This window comes from Alligator mississippiensis, chromosome 3 (assembly GCF_030867095.1).
Source record: "Alligator mississippiensis isolate rAllMis1 chromosome 3, rAllMis1, whole genome shotgun sequence".
In the NCBI taxonomy this organism is placed as follows: domain Eukaryota; kingdom Metazoa; phylum Chordata; order Crocodylia; family Alligatoridae; genus Alligator; species Alligator mississippiensis.
This window is the reverse complement of record NC_081826.1, coordinates 216678287-216704687: the sequence shown is the minus strand read 5'-3', so window position 1 is coordinate 216704687 and position 26401 is coordinate 216678287. Positions and strand designations below refer to the sequence as shown.

General features: G+C 41.3%; 1 protein-coding gene across 2 annotated transcripts in view; it reads right to left on the bottom strand.

Annotated features, from left to right (window-relative positions):
• Window positions 1-26401, bottom strand: part of MARCHF3 (membrane associated ring-CH-type finger 3) — a 114723-nt gene that overhangs the window by 28562 nt on the left and 59760 nt on the right. The window contains exons 2-3 of one of the 2 annotated variants that reach the window (XM_014608643.3): window positions 5448-5691; window positions 4039-4246 (exon numbers count right to left, since the gene is read on the bottom strand). In XM_014608643.3, the coding sequence (XP_014464129.1) occupies window positions 4039-4246; window positions 5448-5635 (396 nt within the window). In that variant the 5' untranslated portion in view covers window positions 5636-5691. The remainder of the gene's footprint in view (window positions 1-4038; window positions 4247-5447; window positions 5692-26401) is intronic. The other variant, XM_006266901.4, reaches the window with a different exon arrangement.

The window sequence follows — 26401 nt, the reverse complement described above, 5'->3', positions numbered from 1 at the left end:
ACATTTCATTTAATAGGCAGGAGTCACAGATTTTCTTTAGGAAAAACATCACAGGCAGAAAGGTGTTCAAGAAGCATATGGGACCAGTTTAGTTACTTCAAGGTAGCCATTCAAAGCACGTACGTTTCAGTGTGTGAAAACTGTGGCACAGAACAATAAATGTGCTGGATTTTCCATGCAAAATATGGAAATTATATAGAAATTACTAGGTAGAGTTCTAGGGCTTGTGTCATACAGGTGGTTGAATGAGATGAGCATTATGGACATTCTGGCTTTAAACAGCTATAAAAGAGAGTTAATCTTATGTAGGTAGAGTACAGCTGCAACTTTCATTTCAGTCAGAAGACCATTTGGATAACTAACTCTTACTGGAACACAAAAGCTTTGGCTCAGGTTTGTCCTATCTTGGATCTGTGCTTAGACCTAGTGGAATGGGGTAGAGCCAGAGACTGGGCAGCAACTCCCTACTCTTCAGCTCTCCATCCCTAGGAGAGTTTAGAGAAGTAGAGAGCCAACTCTAACTTTCCCACTAGTGTAAACATATCACCTGCTGATGAAATGTAAGATCAAATGTAATGGTTCCTGGCTCTGTTGTGTTCCCAACCTGTGCCCAAAATATCTTTGTCTGTCTCTTCCACCACAGGTGAAGAAGTTGGAAGAGAAAGTGTGCAAGTGGCACAAAGAAAATATGGTGGACCAGAGACTCTGGCCCTTCTGTCTGCATGGAGAGGCCTTTAGTCTTAAAAACTGTTTAACATACATATATACATATATACTTATATACACACACACATTCCTACAACAATGCATCACTGCTGATCATGCTATAAAGTCTTAGAGGATGAGGTAGCTGAGAAATAAGCAAAGATTACACAGTAAAAAGAAAAAAATGTCAATTAACAATGTATACTGTGTTTCAAAATGTCCTTGCACCTGGTTCTCGTTTATCCTTCAATTCAGAAACTAAAAACAACTTTTTTATTGCTTTTTGTCAAAGAGAAACTTCCCTTTAGCATGGAACGATCAAACAGCAAGACTCCCCCAGCTCTGGAACGGTTAGCTTTCACTTTCAGCTTGTTCAATCATCATTAACTCTGAAAAATGTCACATTCCATTTGTGCAAAGAAAATTTCATGAGTAGTCCATTGTGAGGGAAAAGTTGAAATAAGCTGGACCCCAGAATCTAACTGTTTATTTCACACAGTCTCAAAACCATTTCTCTTGCATTTGAAGAGGCAAATTCACAGGGGCAGAGACCTCAAAGAAAAAACACATCGCACCTGTTGCAGCTGACATCTATCTAGCTTCATGTTGTCTGATGCAGGATCAGAAATAGCTTGGCAAAACAAAAGTGAAATATCTTTACTGAGGATTGTCCAATTATAACCATTTTGCTGTTTAGTCTGTAAGCCTGGGAACACTCAAAATCAGCATTTCTCAGACTGAGACTGGCCTCCCTGGAAAGGCTGGTGCCATAAGCAGAGACTCAAAAAACCCACTGGAAAATGGGACAGTATTGGGACAGGAATTTTGGTTCTGATTTGATGAAGCTAGAGGGCGTCTGCAGATGTGCAAGAAAGCTGCTCCAATGCGCAGTAATTATAGCACGTTGGAGCAGTCTCAATTAATTGAGATTGCTGGAGCGTGTTAATTAGCATGCTCCAGCAGCCTCCATGTCTTGTGTATTCTAGTCTCCCCGCGCTTCAAAACAGCAGTGGGGGCACTTTAAAGTTTGTCAAATGAGCTTTAAAGCACCCCTGCTGCCATTTTGAAGAACAGGGCTGTGTGTAGACGAAATGAGAGGCATGTGTGCGTGACACTTTAAAGCAGGTTAATGCTTTTTTACTGCTTTAATGGTGTTGGTATTTGCATGCTTTGGCAGCATATTGCGCATTAATTCCAGCCGTTGTAGGAAATTCGGCAGCGTGATGCACCTTAAATGACTTGGGGAGCAGCAAACTTAAAACTCCTTCGAGGGATTTTAGTTTGCTGCCCCTACAGCTTCAGAGCGAAGCACTGGGCTCCACGCAGCTCCACAGCTCTGCAGGAAGCCCTGCAGGCAGCCTGGCAGCAGCCCGGGGAAAGCAGGCTCCGCCCAAGAAAAGCGGCGAGCCTGATCTTTTTATTTCCCCCACCCTGGAGCCTGCCTGCCTGCCTGAGCTGCGTGGGGGCCCGGTGCTTTCCTCCGCAGCTGTGGTGGCCCCCAGGACTGCCTGAACTAGGTGCTTGCGAGCAGATGCTGCCTGGGGGGGGCGCTGCTGCTGCGGAGGGAAGCACCAGCTGTCCCCCCCCACAGCTCAGGGACCGCTCCGCCTGCTGGCAGCTGGCCCTCCCCTCCCTGCCAGAGGCACAGAAGTCAGCGGGATGTGAGCACGACATGGGGGTTCAATTAGCCCTAAATTGAAGAAGTATTTTTTAAAACCCACAGCTTCAATTTAGGGCCCCCGTTTCATCTACACATGCCCCAGGACACTGAATACACGAGATGCTGTGGGTGCTTTAATTAGAACAGCTCTCGAAGCCACTCTAATTAAAGCACCCCACCCCCACCCCCAGAGCACATGTAAAGATGCCCACAAAGAACAGTATTCATAATGAATACACTGCTGAACCCCAGTAAAAATAAAGAGGCTGCTGTGTTCTTATGTTTAAAATTGATCCAGCACAAAATATCACTGGTAGACCTCTGAAGAATATTTCCCATCCTTACCCCAACAGAGCCTATGCACTTTTCCCAGCAGATACAAGGATCGGATTAGTAGATGCAAAAGCTACCTCCTGCTGCTAATGAATGAGATCAACTGAAGAAAACAAATCTTGTTTTCATGTCACCAGTTAGTCCATCTTAAGATCAATCCCAAATAAGACATGTATGAAGTCTATACACAATTTAGATAAAAGATAATCATCAAGACCCCATGTCACCAAGCAACACTGTAGAAGATTTTTCTATTTTTTATGGAACTTCACTATTGTCAATTAAATTTTAATTTCAAAAGGCACTTCAGATTTCACAATGTTTTTGCAATAAAAAGAAAGGAGGAAAAAAAGGTTATCAATCAAACGAACCCAATCTCTAGTCTGCTTTTTATCACATCAAAACTGGTGCTTTCATGCATTAATTAAAGCAGCTGCAGCAGACAATAGCCAAACTTTAACTGACAAGGGGAAAACAGTTGTCCCGTGTTACTCTAGTTTGGTATTTAAGCAAGAAGGTTTACTTCGGCACTGCTAAAATGCACTATGTGGAGCAAGAAAAACTTTTCTCTGAGTGGGATACAGAAGCCAGGTGTGTGAGATGTTTATTTTTAACGCCTGACCTTTATTTACTACTGCAAACACTAATATTTGTCTAGCGTTCCATAGATTAAGCATTGCTTTCTGTTCCATCTCTATCTCTCTAGCAAGCCAAAGGGCATTATTGCATTTTTACTATGCATTCTCTGCAAACTGTTGGCAAAGACACTGTTCATTTAGACTGGTGATTCTCAACCAGGGTGCCTCAAGATCCTTATAAGGGTGCCCTAGAGTGCTACACCATGTTAGCGCTGTTAAGTGTGCAAACATGATTTGCAAAATAACCCCAGAGAATTCAAGTAGGAATACAAAGTGTTAAATACATTCTGACCTGTTGTGGTCTTTCTGAGTTCTCTGCAGCAGAAAAAACTCCTCTTATTATTTTTCCATAGTCAAAAAAAATTGAGTGAAAAATAAGAGGTAACATTTTTTTTCCAAGGGTGCCTTGAGTCTAACAGGGGGGGCTCAAATCTAAAAGGGTTGAGACCCAACTGGTTTAGATGCATATAGGGCAGCAAAAACATCACTTGTATTATTCTCACTTATGTTGCTTGCCTTAGGAATGAAGCTTTTGTTATTCCAGCCTTCTCTCTGTGCTCTTGCCCCCACCGCTCAGTGCCCCAAATGCACAGCTTTTCTTTTGCTTCAGTGAAGCAGCAAAGTCTCTGTGATCCTTGTGTAAAAACATACATCATTTGTTCATTAAAGCTAAGCTTTTGAGGACATGCCCCATTTACTGACCTCTACCAATGGCCTGGGCTTGCGCTCTACTGCAAACCTGAAGTGGCAGAGTTCACAGTAGCTGGTATTTGAAGATGACAGCCAGTGCTCCAGGCAGCTGCGATGAATAGTCCCCAGGGTTCCTGTACATTCACATGGAGAGAGCAGGTCTTCCTGACTGCTGCCTTCGTGGCAGATCCTGCACATTGGTCTGTCATTGAAGGGGCTGCTAGACAAGAAAGGGAAGTAGCTGATCAGTATTATTGGTTGGTGAAGCACAGTATTCTAGAGCATTTCTTTCTCTCCTTCTATGTTCCAACGTAACAACATGGAAGGTTCCCCATGTGTGTAATTAGTAGATATATGGTTGAAGTCACTGATATTTTTCTTGTTCAAGTGTTTCTTCCTCTGGTTTATGCAGTGTCAGTTTGGGAGGCAAAAGTTTTTGAGAGTTGGAGAAGAGAAAAGGAGGTAGACAACAAGCTATTGCACCCACTTATTTACCATTTACTCATGATATAGAGGAATAAGTGCCCAGAAATGCTTTGGGGATGTGCTGCAGGAAAAATCCCTAAGTGAAGCTAGTTTTAAACCTACCCCCAAACAACAGAAAAGCCAAGCAAACAAAGAATAACCTATCAAACTAACCTAGTGTTTCAATTCATCAACATTTCACCACGTAATTTGTCAGCTTTTTGTGCTGTTGATGCAGACTGTTATCACTTGAGAAGCAGCTCCAGCAATAAAGCCTGCATGTGAATCACTGAGACAGATTCTCAGTGAGTTAGAGCATGCTGGATGGCAAGTCTCCACAAAATGTGCTCTGAAAGTGTTAGAACCAGCACGAGGGAGGAAAGGAAAGGCACACTATTTACAGTACCCTGTACCCAGAGTGACAGTGTGTTCGAGATGAAACGCACGTATGAAGCATCACTGGAATGAGTGTTATCATCAGTAAGTAATGAGTAGCATGCAAAAGTCATGAATGTTACCCCTGAAGTTTCCTTCTACAAATCGGGAGAAACGATTGCAGCTTACTCACTTGACCATCTACATCTTGAGAAAGAACTACCACTCTTTGTCATGAAGATAGAATGACAAGGATTTAATTATAGACAGTATCACAGTGATGATAAAGTTGTTATGACCAGCATTTAATTATAATCTCATTGTAGTAAATCTTAATCAAGCAGCCACACATTTTCCTAATTGCTGGCGATGAGACTTAGAAAACTAAGCACAGTGAATTTTACCTTTTTTACCTAATACTCATAGAAACGGATATGACTGATTTTTTTTTTTTTTTTTTTAACAAAACATATTGGCTGGCATAGACACCTGAATGCTGTAATTACAGCTCTCTTCTGCACTCTCTAGCTAGAATAGTTTAATCATCAATCATACATTTGCTTGATTTGGTACTACTGTACCTCTGCGTGGCAAGTGTCCGTACTACTGTTGACAGCAGCTGCCCGTCCTTGGCTGAAACTTGCATGACATACTGCGGCTGTCCATTCACAAGACTGCTACAATCCTCCACAGTCTTCACCATGGGAGCAGCGGAGCTGGTGCAGTCTGGTAAGACTTCGGGCAGGTGACTGCAGCGGCTGGTTGTCATGGTAACAGACAGCAATTACTCTGCTAATGGCTTCCACATTCATACAGGATTTCCATCTAGGAAAAGATCAGAAAACAATTTATTAAACCCGAGCCGTTAACAGCAAATGCAAAATTACAGGCCACCAACATCCCATTAGTTAAAATGTAAGAGGGTTAGAGCAGCACCTCATCTTGTTACAAAAATTTTACACGCACAGAAAGAAAAAAAACCTAACAGTGGCAGTTAATAATAAAGCAGCAGGCACGTCGCTGAGCACGTAACTCTGTTGTATTGATTGCTACAAGAGGCTTAAAGGAAAAAAAAAAACCCCACAATGTTCCCAGTATTGAAAGGAAGCTTAAAATATTATGCATTGTTGAAAAACGGCAGTATGTATATTTATGGAGTGATGGCAAGTGGAGGTTTTTCTTTTTTCTCTGCACTTCTAAAGTCATGGTGATAAATGAAAACATTGAAACCTTTTGTCTTTCTTTTTTCCCTGCTTGCTGCAAAAGAGTAGATTGTATTTAGTGTGCATTTGTTTTAACTTGACTCTTGCATTTGACCACAGACTAAGTTACCTCTCGAAAGAGAAAGTAGACGATGAAGTTGAAATCCCTCTGTGAAAATAGCTCATTACTGCTAAGTGCATTACATCACCAACACATCGCAGAACACAGTAACAGCAAATAATCCTATAGCGAGCATCTATAGGTGACATGAACCCACTTAATAACAGCCTGCATGCAGTAATAATTTATGCCACAAGGTGAGGTAAAAATCACAGCTTGCATATGGCTTTCTTGTATGCTTCGCTCATTTTCCCAGCACTGAAAGGAGTATGTTTTATATGCTGTCCTGGGTAGTACTAATTGTAAACCAAGGGGTAGATTAGTAATAAGGGGGATGAGAAAATAAACTTTTTGCTCCCTATAGTGCTGCTCATTAAGTATAGATGTGACTTTAGGACAGGCAGGTAATTCAATAGATTGGACTTGGGGCCAGGTGCTTCCATGTGGAATAGGCCTTGATTTCTCCATCCATAAAATGGGGATAATACCAACTTCCATTCTAAACTCATGTGATGCCCTCAGATGTAAAGCACTATGCAAGTGCTATGAAATATTATTTGTATCTGCCGAAGCCAGACAGAATAAAAGTATGTGAATACAACATTTAAACCATTTAAAAAAGAAAGAAAGTCCAATTCATGTTTCAAACACCATCATTATCTGTATAATGCCAATGGAGTGCTAAGAATCAAACACTGTATTGAAAAATTAATTGTTTAATTCATTCTTTAAACAGATGCTTTTCTTAGGGGTTTTAAAAGGAATGAAGTAATTTAATCTGGTCTTGAATAGGTATTGCCATTGCAGCGTTTGCTTTCTGAAGTCGCCTGAATGGATGTCTTTTGGCAGCGAGGCTGTGAGATGCATGGATGTGATGATGATGATGACAACGATGATGATATGCCACTTCTGCAACACAAGCTTTACTGCTAGCATTCTTAGAAAGGCTTCTCAGAATGGGAAAAATGCCTGGGACTGTGCCCCTTTTATGGAAACATTTCAGCCACTTTTCAGGCTGTGTATATGCCAGAAAGCAACCTGGCTGCTGCTGAGGAGTTTCAACATTCAGAGAACAGGGAAGGAAAGAAATTGCACTCTGACCCTCATTTACAATGAAAATGAAGCCAATGACTAATTTCAAAACCATTAACACGTAAGAGAGGCAGATTTCTTATGGGAATAGGACCAATGGACTCTCCAAAGAGAGAATGTGGGGGACACGATTACCAGCATCATTTTAGTTTTAAAATACATGCTGAGACTATTCAGAAAGAATATGCAGCAGCAGAACAGCTGCTTCATTAAACTGAAATAGCCTAGACAATACTGTGCTTATAGACCCATGTTATGGAATTATATATTTCTTTTCTGGTTGCTTCACTGACCTCATTATGTACAATAGTGGGTTTATTGTTCCATATAAAGTGACCATCCAAGCCTTTACAAACACATCCATCAGCCACTTGATGAGTTTAAGAGCATTTGCTGAAACACCAGATGATGCAACTAAATACAGAAAATTAAAGCATGCAGAACTCTTCATAGTTGTAGCTCTCCCCCATCTGTGATGTTAATTCAAATCCTTGTATGTAGCACTGCAATGACATTCCAGCCCAGTTCAGCCAACTATTCACTATCCTTTTTTCTCTCACTATAATTTTCACTTTTCTAATGAAAATACAATTTTTCTGACTTCAGTAATGAAATTAAATCAGCCCTTGAGACTATCATTTTTCTTCCTTTTTGTTTGCCACATTAGCATGGATCTAAAATGTAATTCACTTGATTCCGAATGCAGTCCTCTTTCGTGTCTTTCAGATCAACTGAATCCCGGACTCTATGTTTAAAAGTCATACAACTGCAAGGTTAAATAATAAGTACATATTGCACTCTGGGGTAAATACCAATATTATTAGTCCTGAGAGGTATATACTGACTGAAGTCAATGTGGACTTTGAAAAATAGTAAATCTTTTTAGCTAACAAAATCCCGAAGCCAATATATGTATTGTTACATTCATTCTGAATGTTTTTCCATCTGAAATATCTGGAAATCTCTCTTCTGGGGCCACAATATCTTAGCAAAAGGGGAGAGATTAAGAACAAAGGCAAGATGGTGTTTAGGGAGTGCTGTAACACTGAGGTGAAAGAGCTGTAATACTGAAAGGCTACTTCCGATACCAGCAGTTGCGGAGTAAGCTGGCATTGTAACAAGTGACCCGACTAGGGAGGGACCAAGTTGAGCAAGAATAATAGTTGAGACAAACTCCCCCACACCATCCCTCCCTCCAGTTTTGAAAATGAACACCTGGTGGAGGGCTGGCCTTAGACTTGACCCTGTTATTGCCTGCACTGTTTGAACATGGAGAGAAGGGCTTTATTGGAGAGAATACTCATTATGTGCTCCTTCCTTTCCGAGGCTACTGCATCACTAGCCAACCTTCTGCTGCAAAAACGGTCGTCTTCTTGTACCGTTCAAGCTGTATAATCTCCCTAATTCTAGTCCTTTCACTTTGCCTTTGGCATCAGGCTCTTGTCCTCACTTTCAGGCCATGAGATCCTCTAAAAGAAGGTGCCACGAAGTGAAAAAGGATTATTAAACCACAACTACACTTCAGGATGACCCCACTAAAACAAATTCAGGACAAGCATGGGTAACTGGCATGGCAAAGGCACAGCATATTTCTTTTAGTCCCTCTGCCATTTAGAATCATAAAATCATAGAAGATGACGGTTGAAAGGGACCTCAGGAGGTCGTCTAGTCCAACCCCCTGCTCAAAGCAGGACCATCCACAATTAGATCATCCCAGCCAAGGCTTTGTCTAGCTGGGTCTTAAAAATCTCCAAGGATGGAGAGTTCACAACCTCTCTGGGTAACCTGTTCCAGTGTTTTACTACCCTTCTAGTGAGGAAATTCTTCCTAATATCTAATCTAAACTTCCCTTGCTGCAACTTGAGACTGTTGCTCCTAGTTTTGTCATCTGCCACCGTTGAGAACGGTCTAGCTCCATCCTCTTTTGAACCCCCCTTCAGGTAGTTGAAGGCTGCTATTAAATCCTCTCTGTCTTCTCTTCTCTAGACTAAATAAGCCCAGTTCCCTTGGCCTCTCCTCATTAAGTCGTATTTGTGTCAGCTTTTTTTGTGTGTGTCAGTTGTTAACAGAGGTTCAGTTGCTATCGTATGAAGTATGAGAATTTCTGAGACAAATAGCTTCCATTTCAGTACATTTGTCCTGTGATCAGCAGGGTAAAACAAAAGATACTATATGTACTTTACTCATCCCATAGGTCTGAAACTTTAAAATACATTAGCTGTTATTTCTTAATTTATTTCCACCTAGAGCCATTTTGTTGCCCCTCTAGAAATATCAGGTTACTGACATAAAGGAAGTGGGTACAGGTCTCTTTTCAGAGGTAAATATACTGGAACAAGGTTATGTTAGTCGCTGATGACAGCACTACAGGTTATGACTCAGTGGGATTCATTCATCAGTTTATGGACTAACTTTCCTTCAGGGAGTGCCACAAATATCACACAAGTTACAGAGCACTACATTTTGCATTTGGATCTCGGCTTCACTGACAGAAATGAAAAGCACACATTGCCAGACTAATCCCTAGCGGGACTATATATGTGTAGATGCTGAATGACTGTAGTACTTTGCACTTATTTGTAGCATTCCTCTTAGAAACCCTAAGCATCTTACAGCAATTAATGAATTTAATTTCACTACACACTATGCCCGGTGAGACAGGGAAGTACAGGGCATAGAGAAAGCCCTGAGGCAGTGTTTTAAGTGAATTGTCCAAGGTTATGCTGCAAGTTTATGGCCGAGTGAAGCACATCTCCTGAGTCCCAGTTATCTTCTTTAGCCATGAGGCTCAGCCCTTCTCCCCACATCAACTCACTGAAAAGCACAAGAAGCTATTCCAGAAAACATCAGCATTAACTTATGTTCTCTTTCCTCTTTTTACTGGCTGGCTGCCACCCCTAGTGTTATAATACAGCTCAACAATATGTTATCTTGCCCATTTGTTTTTAGCTTTGCAGAATGCATAGCTCTTTTTACAGGCACAAAAGCAGATGATAAACTCATCTAAGGACCTTTCCCTTTTTTGGCAGTACATTAAGGAAGCAAAATATGATGCAAAGTTTGCTTCTAAGCCCTTAAACAAATGCTACTGCCCAAGGATGGAGAGGGATATATCCCTCTCCATCCTAATGTTAGCTATCTGCAGACTAGAAGTGACGTGTAGCCTTCATACTTGGGCTTTGTCAGCATTGGAGTAGTCCTTACAACAGGTCTCCAACAAAGAGTTGCTTAAATGAACAATTTTTCTTTATAGGAGACTTAACTTCTAGACTTTTTAGAGAAGTCAGAAGCAGCTGTTAGTAGGCACTGAGAGTTTCAACAAAAACTCAACTGCACTTACACTGGAATCCCCATTGCACTTTTGGCTATTGTGCATACATTGAACTCGCTTCTTAAAGCCATAAAGCACTATCATGCTGATGAATTCAATTATCATAGTGGATTTTCAGTTTTAACCCGGAGAGATTCTTTTCTGAAACCCTGAGTGGTTTTGATTCACATGAGACTAAAAGCTCTTATGCAGAGGCTGTGGGAGGCAAAAGTTACACAAATATTGAAGTGGAGCTCTTATCTGAATTGCCCATTTGTGCTTTTTCAGCACCTTGATTAAAAACAGCACATAATGCATCTGTAACATTCACGCACTTGGAAATCTATTCTCTTTTTCCCATTCCATGTTTCCATAAGCTTCCTATTGGTTTACAGAAATGCAACTCCGACATATATCAATCAACTTCTCACTTTAAATGCAAAACCAAAAAAACCCAAAAAACCCCACACTAACTGGTTACTCAAAGTGTTCCTATCAGCACATTGTTACATTTGCTATGAAAGTCTATACCTAGGGATCTACTCAATTTGCGATTTCCACGGAAACTGGAAAAAAAAAAAAAAGCAGTTTCCATAATCACTGGCATCCCTTGCAAATTTGGGTAGAATCGCCAGGGAAAATAAAAAGTTACTAAAAATAATATGCCCGGCTGCACAGCCTGCCAAGGGAGTGGGGGAAGCTGCTGGCATGAAAGGGAGCAGCCAAATGGTGACTGCTCCTCCTCCCTCTGCCATTGGCTGGCCGAGAGGGCTGCCTTTTGTGCATGCCTACCCCTCTCTGCCAATCAGTGGTGAGGGACAGGGCTGCATGAAGGGCAGTTCTCTTCACCAATCAAGTGTCAAGGGATGCGGCCACATGAAGGGCAGCCTTCAGCCAATCAGTAGTGAGGGACAAGGCCGTTGGGGACCTTTGGCCAATCAGCAGTGGGGGGGTGGGGTAGGACTTGCTGGGAAAAAAAGACAGTGAAAATTGCACCGGGCACTGTAAGCGGTCCGCAACTTTTACTTCCCCTCCATGTGTTTTAAGTAGATCCCCATCTATATCCCTCTCCATCCTTCCTACAGTACAACACTACCCACTGCTCAGTATTAAAATTACAATTTAGCATCAGGTAGTAATGAGAAGGCAGTTGAGCTAAAGCCCAATAATGAAATCAAGACACATGTTGCCCTTGCAAATCCTTGCCTGACTTGATAATGCCACATTTCCTCAACGTCATCAACATTTTACTTGACAAATCCATTTTCCACTGAGGTCTTTGTGGAGCTTTGGCACAAAAAGAACAATGATATGTGTTTGTACTCTTCTCCTGTTATAAAACCTGCCAACTTTTATTTCAGGAAAGTTGTATAGATCTGAAACACAGGTAAGAGCCTAAATCACAGAACAGGAGTATTTCACCTCACAGGGTAAAGTATAATTTGGGGATTGCCAGAAATGCAGTCATTTTTTTTTAAAGGGAGTTGAACTCAACTTCACTTGTGTCTAGTTCACCGTCTCCTCAGAGGATGGGTATATAAGGTTCCCTGAGGAGAGAATTAATCTGAGTAAGGGATGGTTTGGCAGAATCCAGGTACCTGGATAACTAGGATGCCCTGTGGAAGGGTACTGGTGAATAGAATTAGCCTGGGCAAGGTAAGTTGGTAGGGAGTTGAAGGAGCTGATATTTCCACTTGTTCAGGGGGATGAGGCAGTGAAGGTAGAAGGATGTTTCGTTGTAATAAATTTGCATCAATAGGAAAACTTGGTGTTAGGGTTAGAAGGTGCTAGAAATTACTCTATCACAGAAAGGCAGATACACCCTGAGTTAGCTGCAGGACTGTGTTATCTGAAGAAGTAGGAGTGATAGTTTTGTTTCCACTAGACTAGCTCTATTAACTCTACAGGGGCAGACTTGTGCAACTTACTCCTAAGACCTTGAGTTGTCACAAATCCACCAGTGCTGGAGCCATCAAACTATTGGGGACTACAGATTGATCAGAGTGGGGAAACTGAGGTAAATGCCAAGAGAGGTGAAGGGGTAAGGCAATCTTGAAATGTAATGGTAGCTGTATGTTCCACGTGTTAGACTAGCATTTGTAAGCATGACATGGAAGGTTTTATTATTCTTTCCAAAAACTTTCATAGCCAAATACAAAACTTTTATCCATCAAAATGTTCACTTTGTATTATTATACAAGTCTTCTGGTTGGGGAAAGAGTGTTTCCTTTTTATCAACCCTGAATTTCCCATTTGAATTCTAATGAATGTTGCCATTTTCCTGTATCTGAAATAGGAAGTACAGAAGTTCCTGATTTCTCTCTCTCTCATTCATTATTTCAGTTATTTTTATGTCTCCTTTTATCTTCTCTCTACAGTGAAATCTGTCTTTTTCTCTCCTCATAGGAGTTCTTCTATATTTGTTAATCAGGACTCAAGGTAGAGATGATATCTCTTATTAGACCAACAATATTTTTGCAAAAAATTTCTAAGACCTTCCAATTTTGCAATCTCTTCTTTAAGACAGTGGTCCAGCACTGCATACAGTATTCCAGATTGGATGCCTGCAAAAATTAATTACCATCATTGGACTTCTTCACAATGACATGACAATAACTGTCCTAAGCAGTGGCTCAGAAACAGACCCCTTTGCTATAAGAACTAAAATCAAGCAAGAATGATTGATTGCACCAACACTCTTTTCCACCTATATCTCAGCTCTCACAACTCACTGCTGATAGACTTCTATCTGGAGTCAGTGCTCAACATCACATGAATGGGCATCTCTTTAACATCAACCAACTATGTTCCAAATCCAAGACAACCAACACCTCCATTATTGATCTTCAGTATGTTGATGATTGTATCATGTGTGCCCACTCCAGGGAAGAGTGCTCACTCCCCCGACTGCTTCTCCAAAGCATATGAATTGCTTAGACTCACTGTCAACTTTGCAAAAACCAAGATCCTTTACCAACCCACACTAAACCAACCAAACCAGTTGTTCCTCCTTATATTACAATTAGAGGACAGTCTTTGGAGAATGTTGAACATTTTCTCTACCTGGGTAGCCACCTTCCTAAAAATTAAACATAGATAGTGATATTCAACACCAGATAAAATCTGCCAGTGCTGCCTTTGGACATCTCTGAAATTGTGTCTTTGATGACCCAGACCCAAACCGGACTTCTCATTTACCAGACTGTTGCCATCCCTACCCTGCTGCATGGATGTAAAACTTGGATGACATCAGAAACATCTGAAAGCCTTGAAACTTTACTATCAGTGATGTCTTCAGACGATCTTCTGTATCAACTGGAAGGACAGAAGAACCAACACCAGCATTCTGGCTCAAGCAAATGCCAAGTGCACTGACACCATGTTTATATGGCACCAGCTCTGTTCGACGGGACATACCATAAGACTGCCTGACAACTGGCTCCCAAAACAGTCCCTACACTCTCAACTCACTGATGGTCACTGCTCTAGAGATGGAAAAAGGAGAGATTCAAGGATATCTTGATGGCTAATCTGAAGAAATATGATATTAACATCAATGCACTGAATCGTCCCCAATGGCGCAGTGATGTGCAACAAGGAATCAAACATTTCACACAAACTCATCTCATTATGGAAGCAGATAGACAAGAAAGGCAAAGCTGTGACCTGACATCACTAGGTCCTACTCTTTCCTCCCAAAACTATTTGCCATGTCTGCAGCTGAACATGCGGATCTCAGATCTCTCTCTTCAGTCATCTCTGGACTCACTGATAATTTCCCTATTAACTGGAAGACTGTCATCCTTGTACTAAGGGACTGCCAACAACGAGAACTATGATAACAGTTCAGGTAAGGCCATGCCACTGGTTTATACAAAGACTTTGTAATCTATTTTGTATTATTTCCCATTCATTCTATAACTACAGCTCAGCCCAGCTCTCGTGAAGGCCAACCTTCCTCTACCCCTTATTTCTGTATGACCCAGCTCACAGGTAAACAAATTATTTATTTATTTATTTAATCTTTGACCACTTCCAGGACAAGGATTCCCTGAAAACTTTGCCTCATGGTTGTCACCTTTTCCTAATCGCTTTCTCTCACTGCTTGTTAACTCTCCCTCCCACGGACACTAGATGGCTCCACTATGCAGTGAGAGACTGCGCATCTTCACACTGCAGTCACTGCTGTGACTCAGCTTTCTGAGTTGTACCTAGTGAGCAATGAAGCTGCAGCCATGTAGACATTGACCTGAATGGCATAATCTCCTCCATAACCTGGGTAAATACTTGAGTTGTTAGCCCACAAGGAGCTCTAGGCTACTGCAGCTGCACTGAGATGCCTATCATGGTAAGATAGTCTAGTGGGTATAACAGGCGTAGGAGTCAGAAGCCCTGGCTTCTGCTCCTGGTTCTGCTGACTTCCTGTGCCACCACGTCCCTTAGCCTCTTTGCACCTCATATTACCATACTAAGAACAAAATAGGAGTCATGATTCTTAATTAATGTGGTCTGATGAAACTTAAGAATTCTTACCTGCAGAAAACCACACTGAAACAGTGTTAAGATCGCAAAATGCTGCCACAAAATGGTTGAATTCGGGTTGTATAGACAGCCTTCATTCTGGCATTTCCTAACTTGAGTGCTTGCCTCAGTGGCCTTAATTGTTCTTCCAGGGTAGGTCTTTTCGGTGATTTTTCTAGTTTTGGGGGGGGGGGGGGGTTAAATGAAGTGAGGCCTCCTGAAAAATGTTATCACTTGAAATCATATTGAGACCCATGTTGCTAGCCCCCCAGATGACCCTTTAGATCTATAGCACACATCTCTGCTACTAGAACTAATGGAGTAACTCAAAACAGCAGCAAGTTGCCACATTGAACGTGGTGGATGGGGGATGCGATAGTGGTTCCCAGTCTGTGGTACGGGTACCACCAGTGGCACACATTAACAGATTTATTATAATTACTTTATATGACAAAAATTTGCTGGTGGTATTTAAGGTTGAACTGAAAAAATTGCTGGTGGTACTCAAGGTTGTATCATTTTAAATTGGTGGTGCACAATCTGCCAGTTTGGGAACCATTGCAACATGTCACTAGTGGGTTTCACAGCTATTTGCTGACAGCTGAGGGCTGGTGGTGCTACCCTAGCATCTTGGGCTCATTTCCAGTTCCAGCATGCTCCTGTGGGCACCAAGCTTTCTGTTTCTGTTCTCCTCAGTCTGTCTAGCCTAGTCCTCTCATCCCTGTCTGCAGCTCTTCACCTGATCTCAGCCGATTCCTCCAGACTTTCTTCCAGTCTCGTATGATCTCACACTTTCTCCTCCCTCTGATGACTCTCTGTCCTCTGCTTGACAAAATTAAAAGCAACCACAAGCAAATCTTGTGTGGAAAATGTCAGGAAACCTGAATTACCAGTGCTACCAACTCTGTCTGTAACAAGGAAAGTATAGAACCTGAGACAAAAGGCAACGAACTCCATCATGGGGAGTAACATCAGATTGAATACCAGACTTCTAGAGTTAAAAAGCATAAGCTTTAACAGAAGCTCAAGACATAATTCCCTCAGCTGACAGCTGCATGGGTATTCTCTGTTGATAAGCTGCTAGAAAAGGGCACAAAAAGTACACACTGAACAGTGAATTACATAAGTGCAAAGTGCTATTATTAAACCTGAGCTACCTTTCACAAAGAATGTCAGAGGGGGATGTTCTGAGAGTATAAATACTACATTTGGACAACTATAGCTCCAGCTTACTTTTTCTCATGACACCACTGTTCGGTTCTGAAGAAAAATCCTGTTTAAATCTATAGCAGTTTTAAGTAGTATTCATCGTTTGAGAAAAATAGCTTGGAGGGAGTGGTAGGAAAGGGTTGAAAATGTTGAAACGGGAAGATGTTATTCATCTTTACCATTGAGCAACGGGATGCTGCATAATGCTTGCAAGATTTCACTGTAAAGTTGTACAGTCTGTAAGTAGTGCAATGCTAAATGTCATTGATGTTATTGAGCAATTCGGGCTGGCTTTATTTCAGCCCATGTTTTTTGTTTTTTTTTTATGTTGTAGATTAAAATTTTCAGCTCAGTTGGTCTGAACGTATAGAGCTGCGGGGCCTTTTAAACATTGCTCTGTGGCACAGCACGTGTAAAGTGCAGTTGTTTAAACATGCCCAACAGAAACCAATGCTAGTACTGGCCAGTCACACAAAAGCAACGCTGTGTGAATACTCCTTATCAGTCTTCATCTGTTTTAAACTTCATTGCCCATCCATAAATCACCACTAACATTTGTATGTCTTATATTTATATGAAAAACAATTTTCAATAAAAGGAAATTACTTATTTTTTGGCATTGCAGAAATGTATGCATTTCTTTACGTATAAATAAACCAGCTAATTTCGTAAGCTTGTTTCTTTTTTGACACTTGTCATAAGTGAACGTCTTCACCAGTGAAAAAGCAGGCTTGTAACATTTGCCAAATGATGCATTTATAAAAAATTGACCACTTGAGTGAAATGCTTGTCTTATGATAATACAGTAAATACAAGATGACCCAGAAACAGGGTTTTTGTCTCTTTCCTTTAGATATCTAAAGAGACTATGAAACATTTTTTCTTAATCCTGTAACAACAGAAGTTTAGGACACATCTGTCTCAATTTCCTGGAAAGATGTTTTTGGATTACTGGGCAAATACGAGGAAGCCATGACTCAGCCATAATGTGGTATTCCGACCAGATTCCCCAGCCTTGTCACTATGCTTCTTGAACCGTCCTAGCTGTTTCCAGGCTCTCTGAAAAAGCATGGCTTGCAGATAGCCTGTGTCACTACACGCACCCTTCCAGTGGCTGGACTTTCCAGTGCCTGGGCTTCTGCCAGCAGAAGCTGGTAGAATGCGAGAGTGATAAAGCCCCATGTGTCTAACAGCGTTATAACTAGCACAATCCAGGAAAATAAAGTAGGGTTTCAGTATGTGCTGCCAATTATGCTTTGCAGATTCCTGGCAACAGGTTGGTACCGTAAGCCAAGCTTTCACACAGTCCACTTAATCTGCACCTGCCCTATTATGCACAAAATGTCCAATCTACCTCAGTGAAACCAATGGGAGCCCTTCCCATTAACACACCAAACACTTGTGGTTAAATTTTCTGGCAGTCTTGCAATCACCTGATCTACACATGCAGATTCTGTGAGTTAAAAGTCTGGATACCATTTCAGACGGTACCTTTGCTGGCTCTAAAGCATTGCTCGATTATGTAGGAGTTAACTGACATTATGTAGGAGGGATTGAAACAATGAAGTGTTTGATCAATTGTTTCTCCAACATCCTTTTTTCTTATCCATATTAAAATAATTTAGAGAGGCTTTGGTGATGGCAAGTGAGTTGATTTAACTGACAAAACTAATAACATTTAGAACTGAAGGCTCAGGTCTCATTTCTCCTTACTCTCATTTCAGCCCTCTGAGCAGCCTGCACAATTTCTACCAGAAATGGGCAAAGCTGCTATCTACATTGGTACAAGTTACCTCTGCTTAAAAGTAGGGTTAACTCCACTAATGCCAATGTCACTGGCTACATCATGTCATCAAGGGCTGAAAATCAGGACAAGGCTTTATAGCGTATCCAAACTCATTTTGCTCTGGCCGTGCACTTCAACCAGGACAGCAGATAGCACCAACTATGCACGTTCAAAATTATGAGACTGAGTTAAAAGCATAAACTTTGAGACCCTGCTTTTCTGGTTTCTGCTCTGATTTGTGACTGCTGCAGGGAACTGCCCCTTGTGTGTGGGCATCCCAGGAAATCCACCCTGAGATGGGCATACCACACAAGTGCAAACTGCCTCACCTCTTACTCCTGGGCACGTCCCTCAAAACCCAGACACTGCACTCTGTTCCTTCTCTGAGCCCTCTCTCCAGCAGGTACCGCCTCTTATCTTGCTCTTTCATTTTTTTCTGGGAACAGCCACATCCAGATCCTGCTTCTCTGGAAAGGTTTTTTGCTCAAACTCCTCTGCCCCTGCCTAGGTCTCTATCCCCTTGACCACTGCTTCTTTCCTTCTCTTACCAGGATATTAGCCTTAGTTCCTGCCCAGCTCTCCAATTCCTACTTTTCAGAATGCTTCCTTCTGGGAAAGTGCAACTGGACTGGCTTCCTTAAGGGTAGGCTAGCGGATAAGACCCTCATGCATTCCTGAGATGCCTTCTCCAATATCAGGTCTCCTGCCTTTTGCTTGCTTACCACCACTTACATACTGGGGCAGCCAGATTCCACAAGATTTCCATAAGCATTATAGTTTTGCAGAGTTAAAACTGGTCTTTCATGAAAACTTCCTGACAAGGGAGGGATTCTGCCAGAGGTGGGAGTGATGCATTTCTAGCTGTAGCCATAAGAGGTCTATGTTGGAGGTTGAGCTGCAGGCTTCAGCCTGCAATTCTAGCCACCCCAACAGAGGCTGTTGTTGCTCCCCTTGCTGTGTCTTGCAAAAAGATCTGCTCTCTTGCACTGAAGTCACTGCAATATACCCTTATCCTACCAAGTTCCACCACATGCTTAACTTCATGCACTTGAGGGTAGCCTTGGATCGCTCTTACTGTGTAAAGCAAAGCATGGAGGATGGGCAGAAGCTGCCCCAAGCTGGTTCATTACCTACCTACCTGCCCCATGGGCTGATATTCCCATACACCACAGGCAGCACACACAAGAGAGCAGATCTGTTTGTAGGACACGGCAAGGGGAGCAACAACAGCCTCAACAGTATTTTGAGAGAAGTTCTACATGTAGATAGGCTAGTCTGCAGTGTGTTTTGTAGGAATAACGTTCTATATGTGTGCCAAGGTATACATATTTATTAAGTGCCATCAGTGGATCCAACCCTGAACAAAACACAGTGCTGATTAGACCTTCTCTGAACAGATGTCCTACTCTTACAGGTGGGTAACACTTTGGTTGTAAATGGGAATTTGACTTTGGCTACTGTCCCTTTAAGCATCATCCCAAAATTGATTTACAGTAAGTAAGAGTCTGATCAAAAGCCCAGTGAAGTGAACAGGAATCCTGCCATTAAGTTCGGCAAGATTTGAAGTACACATATTTTATATTTAAACAGGTTTACACACACTCGGTAACACGTCAGCCTTAAGCAACACATAACATAAAGATCTCAGTTCTAAAACAAAAGGGTATACTAAGTTAATTTACATGCTTTTCTTTGAACTTTTGTCTCTTCCAAAGTGTACCAGTCTAGTTTTTCCAGTAAGCTTCAGAGGACTAGAGAAGGCTTACTATACAGAAAGAATGTCACATGGGTTTGGCTCTTGCCTTTCTATTGTAGAACTGAATAACACGTGAAGGATTGATCTGTCACCCTGAAGGCTAAAGGTTCAGCGAAGCACATCGTTACTCTGATATGCTCTTTTCTGATGGAGACAGTGATGAAGACCACCTGCATTCCTCCTCATCTCTGCCATCCTAGCGACTAAGCTGTTGCTATAACAGATTTAGGTGACTGTCTCATGTTTCAGGAAACCTCTTGCTGTTGGTAGTTGCCAGATAGCATTTCCCCAGAAAATGCAGGTACCTAGAGAGGAACGAGGATTGTTCATCAGAACAGTTGCAGTTCCCATTTCAGGGGAAGCCGAATAGCAGAAATAAATATTGTGCAAAGAACATTGTTTTTATCCAGTTCAAAATATCTACCGAGTTTGAGGACTTCAAGATCAACCCTTACACGGACAAAATCAAACAAGGACGTTTTGTCATTTGATTCCCACTGAAGTGAAGAGCATCTCATGGTTAAACCTCTTCTTAGTACTTTTAGGTCTCATATCAAATCTGATGTCAAATGACTGAGTCCTATATCCATACTTGTACAAGTGACCTGATTTTCAGATTCCATCTACTTCAGTAGAATTTGTTAAAACTCAGCATCTCTGAAAATTAGGCTAAATATCTTGATGCCTAAACATGGATTTAGTTGCCAAGTTTAGACAACTGGGTATGAGAATCCTGCCCTAAAAATATGCCCTTGAATGACTGAATATGCAAACAGGTTATTAAGAAACAGGTTGAGTCTTGGCAACAACAAAGCTGGACATATTGGCAGGATGCCATTAGTTCAGTATCACTCTCATCCAATGCTAAGAAGCCATGTTTATTCATTATATTGTTCTGGTAAGAAATGAAACTTTCTACTTCAGACGAACCTAATCAAAAGAAAGGAAGGGTGCAACATACTGGGGCAGCCAGATTCCACAAGATTTCCATAAGCATTATAGTTTTGCAGAGTTAAAACTGGTCTTTCATGAAAACTTCCTGACAAGGGAGGGATTCTGCCAGAGGTGGGAGTGATGCATTTCTAGCTGTAGCCATAAGAGGTCTATGTTGGATGTTGAGCTGCAGGCTTCAGCCTGCAATTCTAGCCACCCCAACAGAGGCTGTTGTTGCTCCCCTTGCTGTGTCTTGCAAAAAGATCTGCTCTCTTGCACTGAAGTCACTGCAATACACCCTTATCCTACCAAGTTCCACCACATGCTTAACTTCATGCACTTGAGGGTAGCCTTGGATCGCTCTTACTGTGTAAAGCAAAGCATATACTGACATGTAAGAGTGGGATATCTGCTCAGAAAAGGTCTAATCAGCACTGTGTTTTGTCCAGGGTTGGGCCCACTGCTGGCACTTAATAAATATGTATACCTTGACACACATGTAGAACTTTATTCCTTCAAAGCACACTCCAAACTAACCTATCAACATGTAAAACATCTCTCAAAATACAGGTGTGTGATAGGCTTGTGTAATTTTTGAAAGTGTCAACTAAAAAACCTTTGGCACCAACAGAGATAATTTACTTTGTATTATTTTATCTCATGGTGTTTTAGTTGGCACCAATTGAGCTTCGGATGTTTACTGACAAGCAAAATAACGTTCCAAAAATATTTTGTTTAAAAAGCCATTCTTTAAAAAAAAAAATATATATATATATCAAATAAGGCTCTTTTCCTTTTTCCTCTCCTCTTTTGCCCTCCAGACAAAAGTAACTAAAAATACTTCCCTACCATTCACTTCCACACAGGAAGATGCACTAAGCAGAACAAAGAGAGTTCATTTTTCTCAGTAAGAGCAAACTAGATGCCCAAGATTTGTGTTCTATAATTTCAGATAATGTGTTTCTTCTGAAGTTGAATTGTGGGGTAAGAAACCTAACACTGAACTGAGCGAATGAGACTGTGTTTTGACACAAATAATTTGAAATACCGAAAGATGATTTTATTTAGGAATGCTCTTGGTTTAAAGGCATGTCATCATTTTGCTTCCTCCCGATACTCATTGGAGAGCTGAGATTCCTTTTCCTTCCCACTTAGCTTCTTGAAGGAACAGCATCAAATTAGGTGGAAAGTAGGGCAGGGTGGCACCTTAGAGACTGATTGGTTCACAGAGGCATGAGTTTCTCTGTAGGCAGTGGCCTACTTCATCAGATTCATAGCATCTGATGAAATAGGCTGTTGCTTACAAAAGCTACTGCTCTGAACCAGTTAATCCCTAAGGTCCCACCCTGCCCTACCTTCTGCCAGACTTCACATTAACATGGGCAACAACTCCTCTCCTGTCAATTAGGGCCAAGATTTGAGGATGGAAACAGTTTTGTAAAGTGAAATCCTATTTCCACTCAACCATTTTAAAAGTGGCCTTTGAAATGAAAAACGTCAACCTAAATATTGCAGCATTGTGCTAAGGTATGAGAAATTGGAAGTGAACCTTACCAGAAATAGAAATGCACAACTTTATTTTCATCTTCCAAGCCAAGTGAAATGCCAAAAAGCTAATAAAAACAGTGAAAAGGAAATCTGTGCTGGTGTTAACACTAAAACATCGTTAAGAACAAAAATAAGGGAATCTAAATTGTCTGCTTGGGAGTTGGGGTACATTAGAATCAGAGTGTAGTCTTCTGGCTTCTGCGTGGAAATCAGCCCTTAGGCATAGATTCTCTTAGGTCTAGCATCTGCTTGGTCCAAGACTGTGTGGCTGTACTACCTCCTGGACAGCTTAGGGGTTTCTCCAAGTTGTGCCACTGCCATATGCTTTCTGAGGGATTAGCTGAAGCTACCAGAACTCCATTCTTTCTCCTTCCAGCACACCCCATCTCTCTCCAAAATAAGTTCCTTAAATGGGATGGGATCAGGACAGCTGCTGTAGGAGCTAGCTTAATTGACTATACACTTTACAGGTGGACTTTCTCTCCTAACCAGGGTAATTCTCAGCATGCCATTTATGGCCAGATACTAGACCCATAATGCTAGCTGAGGTATTACTAAGTGAGCTTTATATAACCTTTTTAGTTATAGGAAGCCAGTTTATGGTTTTCTGTTTTGGCAGTGATCTCCAACAGTGGGCAGTACCAATCTTTTAGAAAAGAGCAAATTAGATTTGAGAAAGAGTGAGATTTAGTTGCCAGTTCTGAATCGGTTTGAAAAGCTTCCCTTCAAAGTCCTTGCCTTCACCCTGAAATTTCTCATGGAATATGCACAATGATTTATAAGGGAACCACAGTGAAATGATGACTCTGAACCATTTAAGTTAACAAATACTTCGGGAATTTATTATGCACCGTATCTATAAAAGGTATGTTTTCACAGACTTCAAGCAAAAATCTGCATTTATACTAGATGGGGTTCCTGAGCTTTCCCAATAACATACTGAAAAATATTTCTTTGTGTTTTAATGCATCATCATTTCAGAAACAATTCCCCTCATATCCTAAAAAGAGGCACACATACTAAATCCAATAGTATTCTCTTTCCTTTCATGCTGAAGGGAAGTGGGCTGTTACCTACTCAATGCACTGCTCCTTGAGATCCATCCTATTTAAGTAGATGTGATGCAGGAACCCAGGCCAAATTGTTCAAAGGCCATCAAGTCCCATTAGGTCTAGGGCTATAATCATTATGAAAATCCTTTAGCTATCCTCTTAAATCAATAACTTATTACAGATCCACTTAAGTCACGGCAAAATGCATGTGCGTGCATCGCTTTGTGTATTGTAATGCATCATTAACTCAGCAGAAATGACCTGTTGGTTTCAAGAGTGTAGAAATACTAGAACTTGGCTGTAGGTGCTGGGAACTTTGGTAGATCAGCCTACTGAAGACAAAAATCAACATGCCATGAAAAGGCAATGGTAAATCATTAAAAAAAAATGTGCCTAATCGCTGAAGTGTCAGGGCTGAGAATCCTCGAATGCCGGGTGAGCAGGGGAGACTGCTGAGGGGTGGAAGGAAGACCTGGCATAAATGGCTTCCCTGCCTCCTGAATACTCTGCGCCAGACCTAGGCTTTTTAGTCTTCCCTTCTCTGGAGCACTGCCATTTGCAGCAGAAACATAACTTACAAAGTCCCTAGAGGCAACATAGGCTTCCCGGCATTCCCTGGCACTGGTGGCAGGTGATAAAGAACTTTCTCTTTCAGGCTTTTGGTCTTGTCAGTTCTATAATAAGAAAAAAAATCATTGAAGAGCTCCATCCTTTTCTTTACCTCATCCAGAAGAGAGGGTTTTGTGGATAAGACAAGTACCAAATTTTAGGTTCCTTTGTGATCTCTGCAATTCTCTCAATGACACTTTCTTTTCAGAAACACAGTCAGGGTCAAATTAGCTGATGTTAATAAGTGATACAGTCAAGGATAGTCTTCCATTGCCAACTCTACCAGTTCAATGATTACATATAGTAAGCAAGCGGGGCAGCGGAGAGAGAGGCTCTGTGCCACAAATGAAACAGCGCTGGCAACAGTTTTTCTGAACCACTCTCTCCTCAAAACAAGTGTCTTTTTTTATGAAATGTGAAAATGATGAAGACTGAGCCAACAAAGTTATTTAAGGCTGGACAGCACCCAGAAAGAATAAACCAGCAAACAACAAAGTCATCAACAAAGAACAGCAATAATATCCCCTGGTACAACTCTTGTTCAGGTTTTGAGCCTCTCACACAAAGTTCAGCAATAATCCAAACATGGCTGAAGAACAGAAATCCAGCCCTTAAACAAGATCAAATGCCTTCAGTTTCCAATTCTATCTCAGGATTTAGTACTTGATCAGCAGTGAACTGCATGCTCTGAGCTACAAAGAAAGATGACACCACAGTCCTTGCCTCAGGAGACACAAACTCTGATATCTTTGAAACCCCTGGAGTAAACAGATGACTCAGTTGGGTCTGCCATCCAGAGAAAATCTTTTCATCACAGCCCTTTACCAGGATTTCAATGACGCATTGAGCTCATCTAGGTCCCCAAAACTTGCTTCCTGTATCTCAGGAAAAAGCACACCTTGTTTTGAAGAACAATTGGAACAATTTCCCCATCAGGTCATCTACCTCCTACTTCTTCCTTATTTGCAGAACTATTCTTTCTTCACCCCACAAGTTTAATAGCTATGGGCCAACCACCTTGCATTTGTGGGTTAGGTCTCCGTAGCATGCTTTCTTCATCTGGAGCCTTTGGCTGTTGTGTTTTTATATACATGACTTTGGTTTGCAAAAGTCCCTCAAAGCCACAAACCGTGAGATCTGACTTGACAAAATCATGTTTCCATCCGTACAAGAATCAGTTTTCTTATAAAAGTGCCTTTAGCAGTTTGTGAAAATTTTGCCTTGTCTAGTTAAGATTGCTTGAGTGCTTGTGGTTAATTATATTTCCTACACCATCTGGGCATTGTTCTCAGTTACTCATACATAATGTCAATTTTTTTGATATTTTCCATCAAAAGCAGCCCTCGTATTTAGTCAGAAGTTTTATACCCTCCAATATCCAACTCCTCCAGAGTTTATCAGATGTCACAACTATGTGTGACGATTAAATTCTAGATAAAACATTTCAGTCTGGACTCTCATGACCTGGTATTCGGAGATAAAATGTTTCTGAACTACTTGATGTACTTTTTTGGTGCGTGCATCAATCTCTAAGCTTCAGTTTACTTCTAACCCTAAATGAAAAATACTGACAGGAATGGTCACATTAATTAGGAATAGAACAAATCTTGTTCAAGTCCTTCCTTAGTAGGGAGGATTTCTCCAAAATGCCACTGTCCAATTTGTCTGTTGATTAAAAACATTAAGTGGATTCAGTGCTTGTAAGACGTATCTGCTGGACAGCCCTGTTCAGCAGCTGTCTGCTTTGTGCCCATTAAATTCTTGGACAATGCTGAAATGGCCAATAAGTGTGCTAATTAAGGAGTTGTTTTTTGTGATGAGAAAACTGTCCACTGGAAACTAAACTGAGATCACCCGTCTCATTTTTATAGTCAGCACAGCCAGCACATCATAACCTTTGGTGACTGCTGAACAGGTTGAAAAAGCAAAAACAGGCAACAAGCTCCATGTTCTGGTAACAGCATCTGGACTTCCATTATGTCTCAGTATATTTCCTTCCTAAGGAAAAAACCAAGATCTAGAATTCTTTGGAGAAGTGGGTAAATTGAAACAAATGAAGAGAAAAAGAACAAGAAACAATGAAGTGGCAGATCTCTTCTGTTTTAATTTGTTGTGCAGCTAAAGGTCAGTTGCCATACGAATTGCTTTATTCAACAACAGAAAACAACCATTCTAGTTTAAACAGCAACGTGTATCTGAGTAAGAGGCGTACGTCCTTACGTTCCTGAATGATGCTGTGAATAAACAAGTAGTGCAAGTCTCTCGTTTCCTACCTGTTTGAACTGTTTATGCATTTTAATTGAACAGGAATTGGGATAAAACACAAAAATAATCCTAGGGACAGAAGGAACCAAAATCCAGAACACTCTCCTCCCAGCTGAATGCCCCAACCATTT